A 13,385-nucleotide genomic window follows, 5' to 3' on the forward strand; every position below is an offset into this window, starting at 1 on the left:
GAGACTATCTAAACATATTCTTAAAATATTGATAGTAAGTTTTACATATTTAAAATTAAGATATATTTAAATAAAAGTAATAAAAACATCTAGTTATCTTCCAAAAACTAAAATAAAAAATAATTTTTTTATGATAAAGTATTTTATTCATTTATATCTACAATTAAATCTCTATAAATCAATGATATTAAGACCATGAAATGTCATTAATTTAGAAAACTATTAATTAATTTATAAATATATTATTTTAAAGAGTTTTTTTCAAATCAACGAGGAGCTCACACAAAGGTTTACGGGTTTTATTAGTGAACCAGCGGTTGAACAGAGAGGGAACAGCAAAAGTTGGATTTCAAAACGGTGTCGTTTTCACTCCACTTCGTGCGCATCGCCCACTCTCCTACACTTCCTTTTCGTTTCTCTTCAGTTTTATCGTCCGTTTCTCTCTACACAAAACCTCGATCTTTCACCTATAATTCATTGTCAGATTCGATACATTTTTGGGTAGGATTGGTACTTGATGGCTTCTTTCGGCGTCCCATGTCCGAAAATTCCGGGTTTGCCAGCTGCTTCAATGCAGCCGAGCGCCGCTGACGGTCTTTCCCGCATTACGTTCTTTTCTCTATCCGATACCAGATCGATGCTTCCTAGATTGCAGGTTTGTTGATTCTTATTGGTTGATTTGTAAAGATTTGTTTTTTATTCGTAAAGATTTGTTTTTTATTCGTTGTTCGAATTTATGTTTACTTTCATAGCATGCACTTTCTTATTTTTTTTGGCTTTCTTGATATCGTAATCATTTGGATTAAATGGAATAATAGGGTATTAATCGGGAATGATTTGTTGCTCGTAGCTATTATTTTGCTTGCATGTGCTAAAATTTGTTGAAGGTTTTAAAAATTATACGCAACAGATCAGAGCATGCTCGCATGTGCTCAAATTTGTTTCCTTTCGGATTTATAAACTGTGATCTTGTGTTAGAAGTTATCCGTCGATATAAATTTTGAAATCACTTTCCTGACATCAACCATGCATTGCACATCACCTCATTTTCGTACAATTTTTGTACTTAAATACCACTAAAGCCTTTGAGCACCCTACCTTGTGCCGGTCATCTAAAAAATGGATATGGTATTAAAGCTTGCACTTTATGGCTGAAAATTAAGTGAGGAAATACTCAAAGATGGTTCATATGTTGATTTTGATCAGTTTTACTGAAGTTTTACCTCACTGCTCTTTCATTTTTTCCACCAGGCGCGTAGCAAAAGCCTGTCAGATTCCTTTAAGGTCTGTGCTCAATTGAATGAGGTAAAGTAAAAGCAGCTTTTAATTCTTCTTCTCCTTTTTAATCATTTATCTTGATTTTGCCTTGAACTTGATCCAAGATTACGCTTTGTCAAGGTTGCTGTTCAGAAATCAAATTCTATCCCAGCTACAGACTCATTGTCAGTCAAAGAACCTGGAGAGAAAATCGAAGCTCCAGATGCATCATCACTTTCATTTTTCATGAGCCAGGTGTCAGACCTTGTCAAGTGAGTAAAGCCTTTTTCGTAAACATTAGACAACTTTCTGATTCAGTCTGGATAAATTGAAATTTGATTTTTTTTTATATGGTCAGGCTTGTGGATTCAAGGGATATTGTGGAATTGCAGCTTAAGCAGATGGACTATGAACTCGTCGTAAGAAAAAAGGAAGCACTGCCACAACCATCAGTTGCAGCCCCTGTTATCACACCTCCTTCTTACCATGCTATGATTCAACCACAACTGCCTCCTGCAAATGTTCCTGCTCCTACTTCTGCAAGTTCTGTTCCATCCACTCCAGCTCCACTGCCGGCACCACCTGCACCAGCAAAACCAAAGTCATCACATCCTCCATTCAAATGTCCAATGGCTGGAAACTTTTATCGTTCTCCAGCTCCTAGTGCACCAGCTTTTGTGAAGGTTTGTTCTTATTTTTTGGTTCTGTATTTATGCATGAACTTTTGTGTTGCCGGCTTTGTTAATGTTGGTTTTTCACAGAAACCTGTGTTGGCTGTGGGTTTTGAATTGTACAATTGAATAGTGCCTCTGTAAATGTTCTTTTATATTCTTTGTTTGTTTCCACTTTCCAGTTCTTACTTTGTTGACCTTAGCTCTAGATTATCTTTGATGTTTAAAAGTATAGTTGGTGTTATAGGCTTTAGTACTCATGCAAAATATTTCAAATCAACACCTCTTTACTGCACCACCTAATTAATTTCCTATGCTTGTTTTTTTCCCCCACTTTGTTCAGTCTTATTATTGTTTTTACATATAGTTTCCATTCACACATGTCTCTGTACATTGTAATTTACAATTTATTTTTCTAGGTTGGGGATAAAATCCAGAAAGGACAGGTTATTTGCATCATTGAGGCGATGAAATTAATGAATGAGATTGAGGTGAGCAGCTATCCTCTTATTATGCTAATATTTATGTTCTACCTTTTTTGTTCGCAAGTAGTCATGATGAATCCATATGTGGCTGGAATTGAGAGAATGCCCAACTTAGGTGATTCAGCAGGAGCAATTTCTTATGCTCATGCTTAATATCGTAGATGTCATTAATATCGTAGATATCATAGTTCGATTCTTACTCTGGTACCTGAAAGTGATTTGATATAAAGTTGAATGGTAGAAATAATGGAGCTATGGAGTAGAAAAACCGTTTTAACACCGGTGCCATCATGACTCATAACTGAGCTATGGAGTAGAAAGTCTAATTTTTATCCAAGTTGGAGATTTAGCATTTTTATTGAAATGTAATAGTTTTCATAACTTTTGGATGCATGGCTGAACTTTCTCTGCAAACTATACTGTTCTGGTTTTTAATAATTTTTTATGGTGCATCTTATATTTTCAGGCCGATCAATCTGGCACTGTAGTTGACATACTTGTAGAAGATGGAAAACCTGTTAGCGTGGATTTGGTATCTCCTTTTCTCTTCTCCCCTCTTTTCCCATTCGCCCTTTAATTATAAATTCGATTTCGTGCTTCTGATACTGGTATGGAGCTGTTAAAGAATCACCACATGATATAATTCCTATTTACTGCCTATTAGACATTACTTCGAAGTTATATCTCTGAGTCATTGTCTATTTTTATTCGTACATGACACTCTCGTATCTCCTTTGCAGCCGTTATTTATCATTGAGCCATGAGGAACCGAATTATTCTGCATTGAGGAACAATAACTCAAAGTTAGAGAATACGACCAAGCTCAGTCTTTTTGTGTTATTCATTATGAAACTAGGACAACAGGATTTTTGCAATAATAGTGTATTTATCTCGGGTTGCCGCAGTCGTTTGGAACTAAATAATGTTTAATTTTTGTGATTCTGATTGCTGCCTCTTTCTTTCATGCTAATGTTTTGTAAAATTCAAAGGGAATTTTTAAATTCTTACTTCAATGAACACTGTTGCACTTCAATTTTTTGTCCAAGAAGGAAGAGTTTAATTCTAGAACAACATTAAAAGAACTCGTGCATCCATGTTATCGTGAGATTTTGATATTATTATATAATGAGATTTTATATTAAATTTATACGAGATTTTGATATTATTATATAATGAGATTTTATATTAAATTTATACGAGATTTTGATAAATAAGAATTTGAATTTTTATGTTGTAAGAATTATTATAAAAATATTGTTGTATTTGTAAAATGACTCTTAATTCTAAATGCAACTTAAATTTCCTAGTTTCTCTCACTAGTCAGAATTATAGTCATTTTTTTTTAATGATAGTTTTCTTAAAGTTAAAAGTGGTTATGAACTGATAGGATAGTTTGAGGGACAGACATTGAGATACAATAACTTTGTTTTTGAAATATTGAACATCAAAAAGTTAAATTGAGTTTGGTTTTCAAATCAAGCGGAAGACACTCAAAATAATCAATCGCAAAAATTGATTAAATATTTTGAAATAAATTTAAAAGCTATACCAGTTGAATTTGTAAAAATATTTTTGGTTGAAACATTTTATCAAGCATATAATGCAATATTTTGAGTATTTAAAGAATACATAAATGCTCAATAATGTCTTAAAAACAGTAGCAATAATTAAATGCAATAACTAGATGGACACAAATTTGTTTATAGATGTTGGAGATTAAACAACTCTTATGTCACTCCCTCTTCTACTTAAGAAGATTTACTAGAAGACTTTGATTTATATAACTCCTTGTACAAACTCATTTCAACTTAGAACTTATCTATTGGTTAATTGAAACTCCTAGCATATTCTATTGTAAGTCACACCTTGTAATCCGAATAATGTTTAACGTCTCTTATCCCAATACTACAAATACAATTTTATTGTCTTTGTGTGAAGAGTCAATCAACTAAACTTTGAAACTCAAATCTCATGTATATGTGTGAGTGATTGTGTGTGAGGAATTTTATACTGTGTATATATCAAATGTATCTTCAAACTTGATTTTGCTCTCATTCTAGCTAATTTATTCATGTAGGATGTTCATGATTTCCATCTGATTTTCAGTCCTAGCAAATTCCAGTTGAATTATGCTTTTTTCAACCAAATCTCGAATAAAGTGATGTCTTATGTCTATGTGTTTTGTTCGAAAGTGTTGATCAGAATTGAAACGACCTCGACTTTTTTAAAAAAAATCATAAACTCGAAAATACTAAATAATATAATTTAACATTTTCATAAATCATTATAATTTAACATTTAAAATCTCAAGTGTATAAAAATATCCATAAATCATCAACTAACCAAAAATCATATGTTGACTTTTAAAAAGATCAACTAACATAAAAATAAAGCATAAAACTCCATAATAAAATCATTAACAAAAATTTTTAAATATTTTATCTATCAAGCTAGTGCGGAAAATAAAGGTCCCTCGGGAGTGTACTGCTGCACTCGATCCACTCAAGCGTCACCGCCTCCTATAATATCATCAAATCCTGTATCACAAAAACCTAGTGAGTCTAATAACTCAGCACGTTCTAAATATGAATAACAAATAATACATATACATTCACATGCATTTAAAAATAATACTTATAATTAAAATAGCTTTTTGAGCATAAATAAACAATTTAAAATCATTTTTAGCATAAAAAAATCATATATCGTAAAATCATTTAATCGTAAAATTTTCAATCCTTTATCATTTTGGGTGAAGTTTGATCCTTGAAAGTGATTAACTTTTATCATCTGGTCAACTGACCAGTCTTCAGCTCCACATGGCCCATAGGGGTGGGCACAAGGCTCCACCGTGGAAATACGATCGTCGGGGTCCTCTGGGGCCTTGTCCCGTAAACGGGGTCTCTCTGGGGCCTTGGCCCTCACGATATCCCCACAAAATCATATATCATATCTTTTGTCACAATCAATTTAAATCCCTCAAAGTATTTTTCATTTTCTTTTAAAAAACGTAAAATATCATAACTTTCCAAAAATAGCATTTTAACATTAAAAATTGCACAGCTTTACCATAAATCATAAAACATCATATTTTCCTCAAAATCATCATTTTTAATCGTAACATATCATTTAATATGCATTATGATCCTTCGAGACGCTGCCAAGCTTTTACGTATTACCCAAGTGTAAAATGACCGTTTTGCCCCTAGACGTAATATTTCTCGATTTTATCTTTTTCTTACGTTTAATGACATGGACTTATCTCAAATAATTATTTAAGCTTAAATCTAATTTTTTATAATTTTATTCAGCTTAATTCAAGGCTTTCTAATTAATTCTTTAATTAGTTATTCGTGAGACGTTTAATTCTCGAATAAATTCAAAACTTAATATTTTCTTCCCAAATTTTAACCATAACCTTTTTAATACCTAATCTACCCTTGTGAGTCATGAACCACCCACGTGGACCCTATGGTTCCAATTATTTATTCTTAACTCTTGAAATTGACCCTTATATGAACAACCCGAGCCATCTCCCAATTTACTCGAGCCACGCCCGAGACACCTCGAGCCAAACCCTATCCAACCCATCTAGGCACCCTCCTGACCAGCCTTAACCCCTGGACCTAGCCCCTAACTCATGCTCACACTCCTGGACAGAAGATGCAAAGCTGTGCACAAGGTGATACTCACGCCCAAGTCTCCTAGTGACCCTAGGACTCTTCCACTCGAGCCACCACCGAGCCACCTGACCCTAACCAACCATGGACCACTCCCAGACCCAACCAAGCCCAGCCCATACCCCTGAACCTAGCGCCGCGAGCCAGCTGAAGCAACGGCGGCAGCCGCGCATGATTGTTCTTCAAGGCGCTATGAGTTTCTACTTCGGCTAGGACCCTTTGCTCGAGCCACCCTCGAGTCCCCACCTTCTTGACCCTCTCTGGAACACCCTGAGCCACCTCCTAGATGACCTAGCCCAGCCCTTAAACCCTTCGAAGGCTACAGCACTCGGCTGCACCAATTACATGCAAGGGAAGAGTCCATGTGATCATGGACTCTTCCTAACTGACTAGGCTAGGACCCTACCAGACCATAGACAGGTCCCTCACCAAGCCCCCAAAAGCCCTGTTCGAGCCCAGGCCCAGTCGAGCCCTCACCCGAACCCCATGACCCATAACATGCAAGGAAACCCTCCCCTCTTCTAGCCACCTTACACAGCCCTTGACCCTACGGTTCCAGCCTTGTTTTCACTTCAGATAATTCATATTTCATTCACATAACATCCTACGTTGGTAGCGTGTCCATTGGATTCATAACGTTTTTTAAAATGAGCGTAAAAACATCATATTTTTGAAAATAAATGTTCTACCGTGAAAATATTCAAACACCTATTTATTTCATGCATAAACAATTAAATTTTGCTTATTATGATTTGTATGATGTTTAAAAGAGTTTAGGCCTTTGCGTTTAAAACGCTCGAATACGCAATCGTTGGCGAGGGTGTGAAGATGGACGACGAAGAATCCTAGCTTTTTCTTCCGTGGTATTTTTCGAAATTATTGTGTGTGCTAGTGTGTGTATTTCGGCTGCTATATGGCTGATTATGGGGTGAAAGAAGGCTAGGTTTACATATTTTAATTTAATTAACATTCTAATGAGCTTTGGTTTTGGACCTCCAAGTATGGAGTAATTGGGTATATTTAATTTAATTAAATTGGGCTCAATAAATCTTATTTAATTAAAAAATAAAATTTTATAAAATTAGTTTCTCCAAAATAATATTTTTGATCTTTTAAAAACTCCTTGTTTGCCCAAAACCAGCTTCCCGGGAAAAATCGAGCTCGACTCGTAAAATAATTCGAACTCTGACACTTTTAGGAAAGATTAAATCATTTTTAATAATATTAGGAAGCCTTGCAATTATTTAATGAAAAATAAATATTCTTATCTTGGTCGTCCCCGGTCTCCTTCCCATGCCTATTATCGAATCTTCGGGTAAAATCCTTCAATTTTATGAAATCATGTCATATAATCATTTAATCAAGCAATCATACCCTTAATCATTTAATAAATATCATGCAAGCATAAAAAATTAATTAAATAAAACAATTAAGCAATTCAAGTAATTTGCATGCATGTGATTTACGTAGGTTGGTTTTTCGGACGTTACAAGGATTCTTAGAAATTTCTACAGCACTTGAGTTGTCGCAATATACAGTCATGATGTCACTGTGAAAATCATAATCCTCAATCATTTGATTCATCCAAACAAGTTTTGAGCAGCAACTAGCAACTAGCAACTGCTACATACTCAGACTCAACTATGGATAGAGATACCCAATTTTGCTTCTTGCTATACCAAGACACAAGGTTATTCCCTAGGTAGAAACACCCAACCGATGTACTCTTTCTATCATCTAGGTCTCCGACCAAGTCAGCATCAGAAAAACCTACCAAATTTTTGTTTGTCTCTTGTGTGTACCACAACCCTAACTTTAGTGTACCTGCAATGTATCTAAAAATGCGTTTCACACCTTTTAAGTATGATATTTTTGGATTTTCTTGGTACCTAGCACACAAACAGGCACTAAACATAATATCGGGTCGTGTAGTTGTTAAGAACAAAAGACTACCAATTATGTTGTGGTACATGGTGTTGTCAACATCGTCGGCAACATCATCTTTTGACAATTTTTATTTGACCCCGTGGGAGTTTTCATATGCTTAGAACTATCATTCAAGAACTTTTTGACCAGATTCTTAGCATACTTTGATTGACACAGAAATCTACCATCATGCAGTTGTTTAACTTACAATCCAAGGAATAAATTCAACTCCCCTGCCATGCTCATTCAAATTGTGATGACGTGCACTCAACAAAGTTATCAACAAGTTTTTGTGATGAAGCACCAAAGATAATATCATCTACATATACTTGGAAAATCAAAATATCAAGCTTTAATTTTTGAATAAAGAGGGTTTTATCAACCTCACCTTGTTTAAAGCCCACATTAATCAAATAATCAGCCAACCTACCATATCATGCTCGAGGAGCCTGTTTTAGTCTATATAGAGCATTCTTCAGCTTGTAGACATGGTTCATATGATATGGATCTTCAAATCATTTTGGTTGACTTACATATGCGTCCTCATTTAAAATTCCATTTAAAAAAGCGCTCTTAACGTTCATTTGATACAATTTGATGCGCATATGGCATGTTATGGTAAGCAACAGTCGGACTTATTCAATTTGGGCTACATGAGCGAAGGTTCCATCAAACTCCACCCCTTCAACCTGCGTATATCATTGAGCTACCAACCGAGCCTTGTTTCGAACAATATTACCGGATTCATTTGTTTAAACACACGATAAGCCCGACTATTCATTGAGTATCCAAAAAATAGGCATTTATCACTTTTGGAATCAAATTTTGCAAGATGATCTCGATAATTTAAAACGTAGCAAACACAACCAAAGATATGAAAATATTTAAAGTTTGGGTTTTTTCCCATAATGATTTCATAGAATTTCATGGTAGATCCAATTCTGAAAAATACATGGTTGGAAATATGGTATGCCGTATTTAAAGCTTCGGCCCAAAAATGTTTTGACACATTCTTGGAACTTAGCATGACCCGAGCCATTTCTTGAAGTGTTCGATTTTTTCTTTCAGCTATTTCATTTTGTTGAGGGGTCTTCGAAGTTGAAACTTCATGAGTCATACATTTCTTATCTCACAAAGAAGTAAAATGAGAATTTTCGAACTCCTTACCATTATCAGTTCTAATTTTAACCACCCTTACTTCATGCAAATTAGTTAGTCTAGTATTCAATTTCTTAAAAACAATAAAAGTATCAGATTTTTCTCTAAGAAAAATTACCTAAGTAAAACAAGAAAAATAATCAACACAAACAAACGAATATTTCTTATCACCCAAGCTTTCAATATCCATTGGACTCATTAGATCCATGTGCAAGAGTTCAAGGCACCGTGTTGTCCCAAAGTGTTGCAACACCAGGGGCGCAATACTGGTTTGCCTACCTTTCTGACACGGTCCACAGACATATGTATTACCTGAACTCAAATTGGCCATACCTTTCACAGCATCAAATTTACACAGATTTTTTAATGTCTTGAAGCTCACGTGTCCCAATTTCTGATACCATAGGTCCAAATCACTCACCTTAGCACTTCGACAATCATCAGCTTCTCCCAAATGATAGCAATTGTCAGCAGACCAAGCACCTGACATTACACAAACATTGGCATCATTAAAAATTTCACAATTATTTTTATTGAACCTAACATGCAAATCATCATCACGGAGTTGGCTTATGCTTATTAAGTTCGAATTAAGTCCTTCAACGTGTAGAACATTGTGGAGTTCAGGAAGCCCATCAACATTCAGGGTTCATTTGCCTACTATTCTTCCTTTAGCTCCACCACCATAGGTTACACGCCCACTTATTATTTCAACATAATCCATGAGGTGTTCTTTGAATCCGTCATGTGGCGTGAACACCCACTATCAAAGTATCATGCACATGCAATGTTAGTTTTTAAAGAAGTATAAATGGCATTGCATCGAATAACAGTTTTTTGTACCCATATTTTCCTTGTGGAAGAATTTTTGACTGTGGTGTTGTGCATGGTGTTGTGGCACACCTTGTGAAACACCCGATTTGATTGTCAATTCAGGTAGTCATCTTTTAATTTGTAGCGGAAGGGCTTGATATGCCCAGGTTTATGTTAGTAATGGCAAATAAACTCTCACTTTCTTTTCATTGGTTTCAAGGTTGACGCTGGTTTCTTGGTTTGTGACATCTTTACATGAGGATCAACCATTAAAGGGACCAAAACGGCTTCTCTTCTCTTTACAAACACTGTTGATTTTGATCTGAAATTGGAAGATTCACCATGTTCATATACGCTTTCAAAATAGCCAAGACCAGCTATCATTTCCCATTGTTAGCATTGAGTCGAGTTTTAATGAACTTAAGTTGAATTTTGCAAGAGTTTTATAGGATTTCTCAATATCATCCTCGACTTTATAAAGTTCAAGATCATTTCTACTCAATTACATTTCAAGTCGAGACAACTGCTTTTTAACTCAATATTTTCTTTTGAAAGCATCAAATTTGTCTCATTTCTTTTTAGTCAATCATCATACAACTCTTCATACATCATCTGTACAGTCTTTATAGTAATCTCTTCTTGGTTATATTCTTGGATTTTTTCATAGTCTGAGTTCCCAAGATATTTGGCATTAAGGCACAGTGACTTTGAGATGGTGTTGCAACATCAGTGGCAACACCAAGTGGATTGACTTGCAGTTTGCGTGTATTCTTCAAAATGGCAGATAGAGATGTGAAATCATGTCATTTACTGGATTCAAGTTCTTCATCAGAATCATCATCACTCAAGGAAACTGTCATACTTTTATTTATGCGAAGTCGATTGACACATTCATTTGCATAATGCTCATATCCATAACACTCTCTTCACTGTATGGAGTCCAACCTTTAAGTTTCTGGTCGAGCCATCACTTCATTTCTCAGTTTAAAATACCTTGAGCAGGTGTATGCAGTTTATTTTTGTTAGAAGGGCCAAAAGAAAGTTTCGGTGGTAGCATAATTTTCTTGTCTCACCCTCTTCAAGTAATCACAGAACTTATTATTAATTAAGGAGATTGACTTCTCACTGAGATCAGATTCATTTGCTTCCTAAATTAGATTGTTGAAGAAGTAATCAGAAGCTTGTAATGCAATGACCTTCTCTTTATCTTTTCTTTGTAGATCTAAATTCGTTTCAAATGTCCTGATGGAGCTTATCAAATCTTCTAGATTCAATGTAAATGTGTCCTTTGACTCATCAATGGAACAAATCTTGATGTTAAACCATTCTGGAAAGGATCTCAATACCTTGCTGACAAGTCTTTCATTTGACAAAGAGTCACCGAGACTAAAAGCTTCATTAGCTATGTCACGAAATATTCAATCAAACTCAACAATGGTCTCATTTTCTTACATGAAAGGGTGTTGTTGATCATAAACGAACATGAAATAAATTATTATGTGTGCATCAGAAGTTAATTCTATACTTGGATGTTGTCAACACCAGCATACAACATGCATCAAAAATTAATTATTGACACACAAATATAACTTTAACAAATAAACACCGAATTTAAATTATTCACAAGTACGAATACTTATGCAATGTCACGTGGCAAAAATTCATTAGAAAAATATATAAATCGTTTACACAAAAACAATAGTAGTGAGATGAAAAAAAGTAAATTCCTTGACACACCAAGGAATTAACATGCATCAAAAACTCAAACCAAATACTAGATGCGTAAACTAGAGATCGTATTGCTTAAAACCAAACGAAACCACTCTTCACCCAACAATTCATGCATTGTTGTTCTTCGAGTGTCGACAACACCAATCAGCAACACAGTGAGTATGTGAATCAATCACACAAACTCTTAATACGAAAATCTTCAATTCTAAACTCTATGTATGCTCAGAGAAACTCCAGCAACCGCACCAAGTGATCAACCTATCACACGAAAAATTTCAGCAGCTGCACAAAGTAATCAACCGATCACACGAAAAACTTCAGAGCAAATATATGTTGAACTCTTGTAATTTCTTCTCTGCGAAAATCTCTTCTGTCCAACCCTGACACGCGGTCGTGAAGCACTCCATATTTATATCCAATGCTTGACCTAAAAACAATTCCATAAAAGAGTCCTAGAAAATATGAAAACAAGATTTTCATTAGAGATAAAATTATTTTAAACAATGATAAAATATCTTAACGATAATTATCATATTAAAAACAAATCATATAATTGAAGGATTGTTTGCTGAGCATCTTTTGGATGCTTCAAACAAAATATTCTCCAATGAGCTGCAATAGCTCGTGTTCTAAGAATATTAACACCGATGAATTAAATCGAGTTTGGTTTAAAACCAAGCGGAAGAAACTCGAAGTAATCTTTCGTGAAGAAGACTGTTATATTAGAAAATATTTTATCTTATGTAAACTGAATAATCGAAAAATGATAGATTAGTTTTTGTATTCATCAGTTCAGTTATGGTGACAACTGAACTGACGGATACTCTAAATGATCCAAACAGTTTGAAAATAATAGTTAAACAGTTAAATACACAAGATATGCTTATGGATGTTCATAGACTTCAACTGCTCATACGTCACCCCTTCTATCGCCTCGGGTAGAATCCACTAGAAGACTTTGATTTATACAACACCTTGTACAAACCCACTCAGCTAGGACTTACACTACTGCCTAAACTGAACTCCTAGACTAGACTGAAGGCAACACCTTGCAGTCAACACTTCTTTAATGTCTATGTGAGAAAGATTACATACACAAGTTTAACGTCTTTGTGCAAGACTGTATTTGAGTGATTGAGAGTGTTTTTGTGTGAGAACTGAACAAGGATGTTCTCACACACTGAGGGAAATAAGCTTCTAATCTAAGCTAATATAATTGTGAAGAGTTTCCTCTGGGTTGATTGCTTCTGAAAGCTGATGTGCAATGAGCGTGCCCTTTCTTTTCTCTCGTATATGCTTAAAAGCTTCTTTTTGCTCACTCTTCTTCTTGTTGTTGTTATTGAGTCTTCACTGATCTTCTTTTTATATATGCGGGAAAACTGATCGTACAGTGAGACTCATTTGTTGTATCCGTTGCATCTTGAATTCGTTTCTTGGACTTTGTGTCTTGACTTTTCGACTGCCCTTCTGAAACGTTTTGTCTTCATGCTCTGATGCAACGTCCATTATTGTTCTTTGACTGGACAATGTCTTTGTACCTTCACGTACAGCTGGATTCCACTTAAAGAGTTTGTTTTCATCCATAACTGAAAGATTCTGACTGATGCTTCGAACTGGTCAGTTGAACTGATCTTCAGTTGGGCTGGTGAAATCAGTTGACTCGT

At 35.0% G+C, this 13,385-nt stretch overlaps 1 protein-coding gene across 1 annotated transcript; it reads left to right on the forward strand.

Annotated features, from left to right (window-relative positions):
- The first annotated feature begins 307 nt into the window (after positions 1-307).
- On the forward strand, positions 308-3,430 carry LOC142530055 (biotin carboxyl carrier protein of acetyl-CoA carboxylase 1, chloroplastic-like). The gene is made up of 7 exons (XM_075635808.1): positions 308-655; positions 1,252-1,305; positions 1,399-1,529; positions 1,616-1,940; positions 2,348-2,419; positions 2,880-2,945; positions 3,154-3,430. Exons 1-7 carry the CDS (start codon positions 518-520, stop codon positions 3,175-3,177), a joined length of 810 nt encoding a protein of 269 aa, XP_075491923.1. The 5' UTR covers positions 308-517; the 3' UTR covers positions 3,178-3,430.
- Positions 3,431-13,385: the final 9,955 nt, after the last annotated feature.

Source organism: Primulina tabacum, chromosome 16, assembly GCF_025594145.1.
Source record: "Primulina tabacum isolate GXHZ01 chromosome 16, ASM2559414v2, whole genome shotgun sequence".
Classification (NCBI taxonomy): Eukaryota; Viridiplantae; Streptophyta; class Magnoliopsida; order Lamiales; family Gesneriaceae; genus Primulina; species Primulina tabacum.

Bases quoted from the DNA above. Each gene is read 5' to 3' on its own strand.
- LOC142530055 (XM_075635808.1), top strand. From the start codon at position 518: ATGGCTTCTTTCGGCGTCCCATGTCCGAAAATTCCGGGTTTGCCAGCT. The intron at 1,530-1,615 runs GTGAGTAAAGCC...TTATATGGTCAG, and splicing joins CAGGTGTCAGACCTTGTCAA to GCTTGTGGATTCAAGGGATA. The intron at 2,420-2,879 runs GTGAGCAGCTAT...TTATATTTTCAG, and splicing joins AATTAATGAATGAGATTGAG to GCCGATCAATCTGGCACTGT.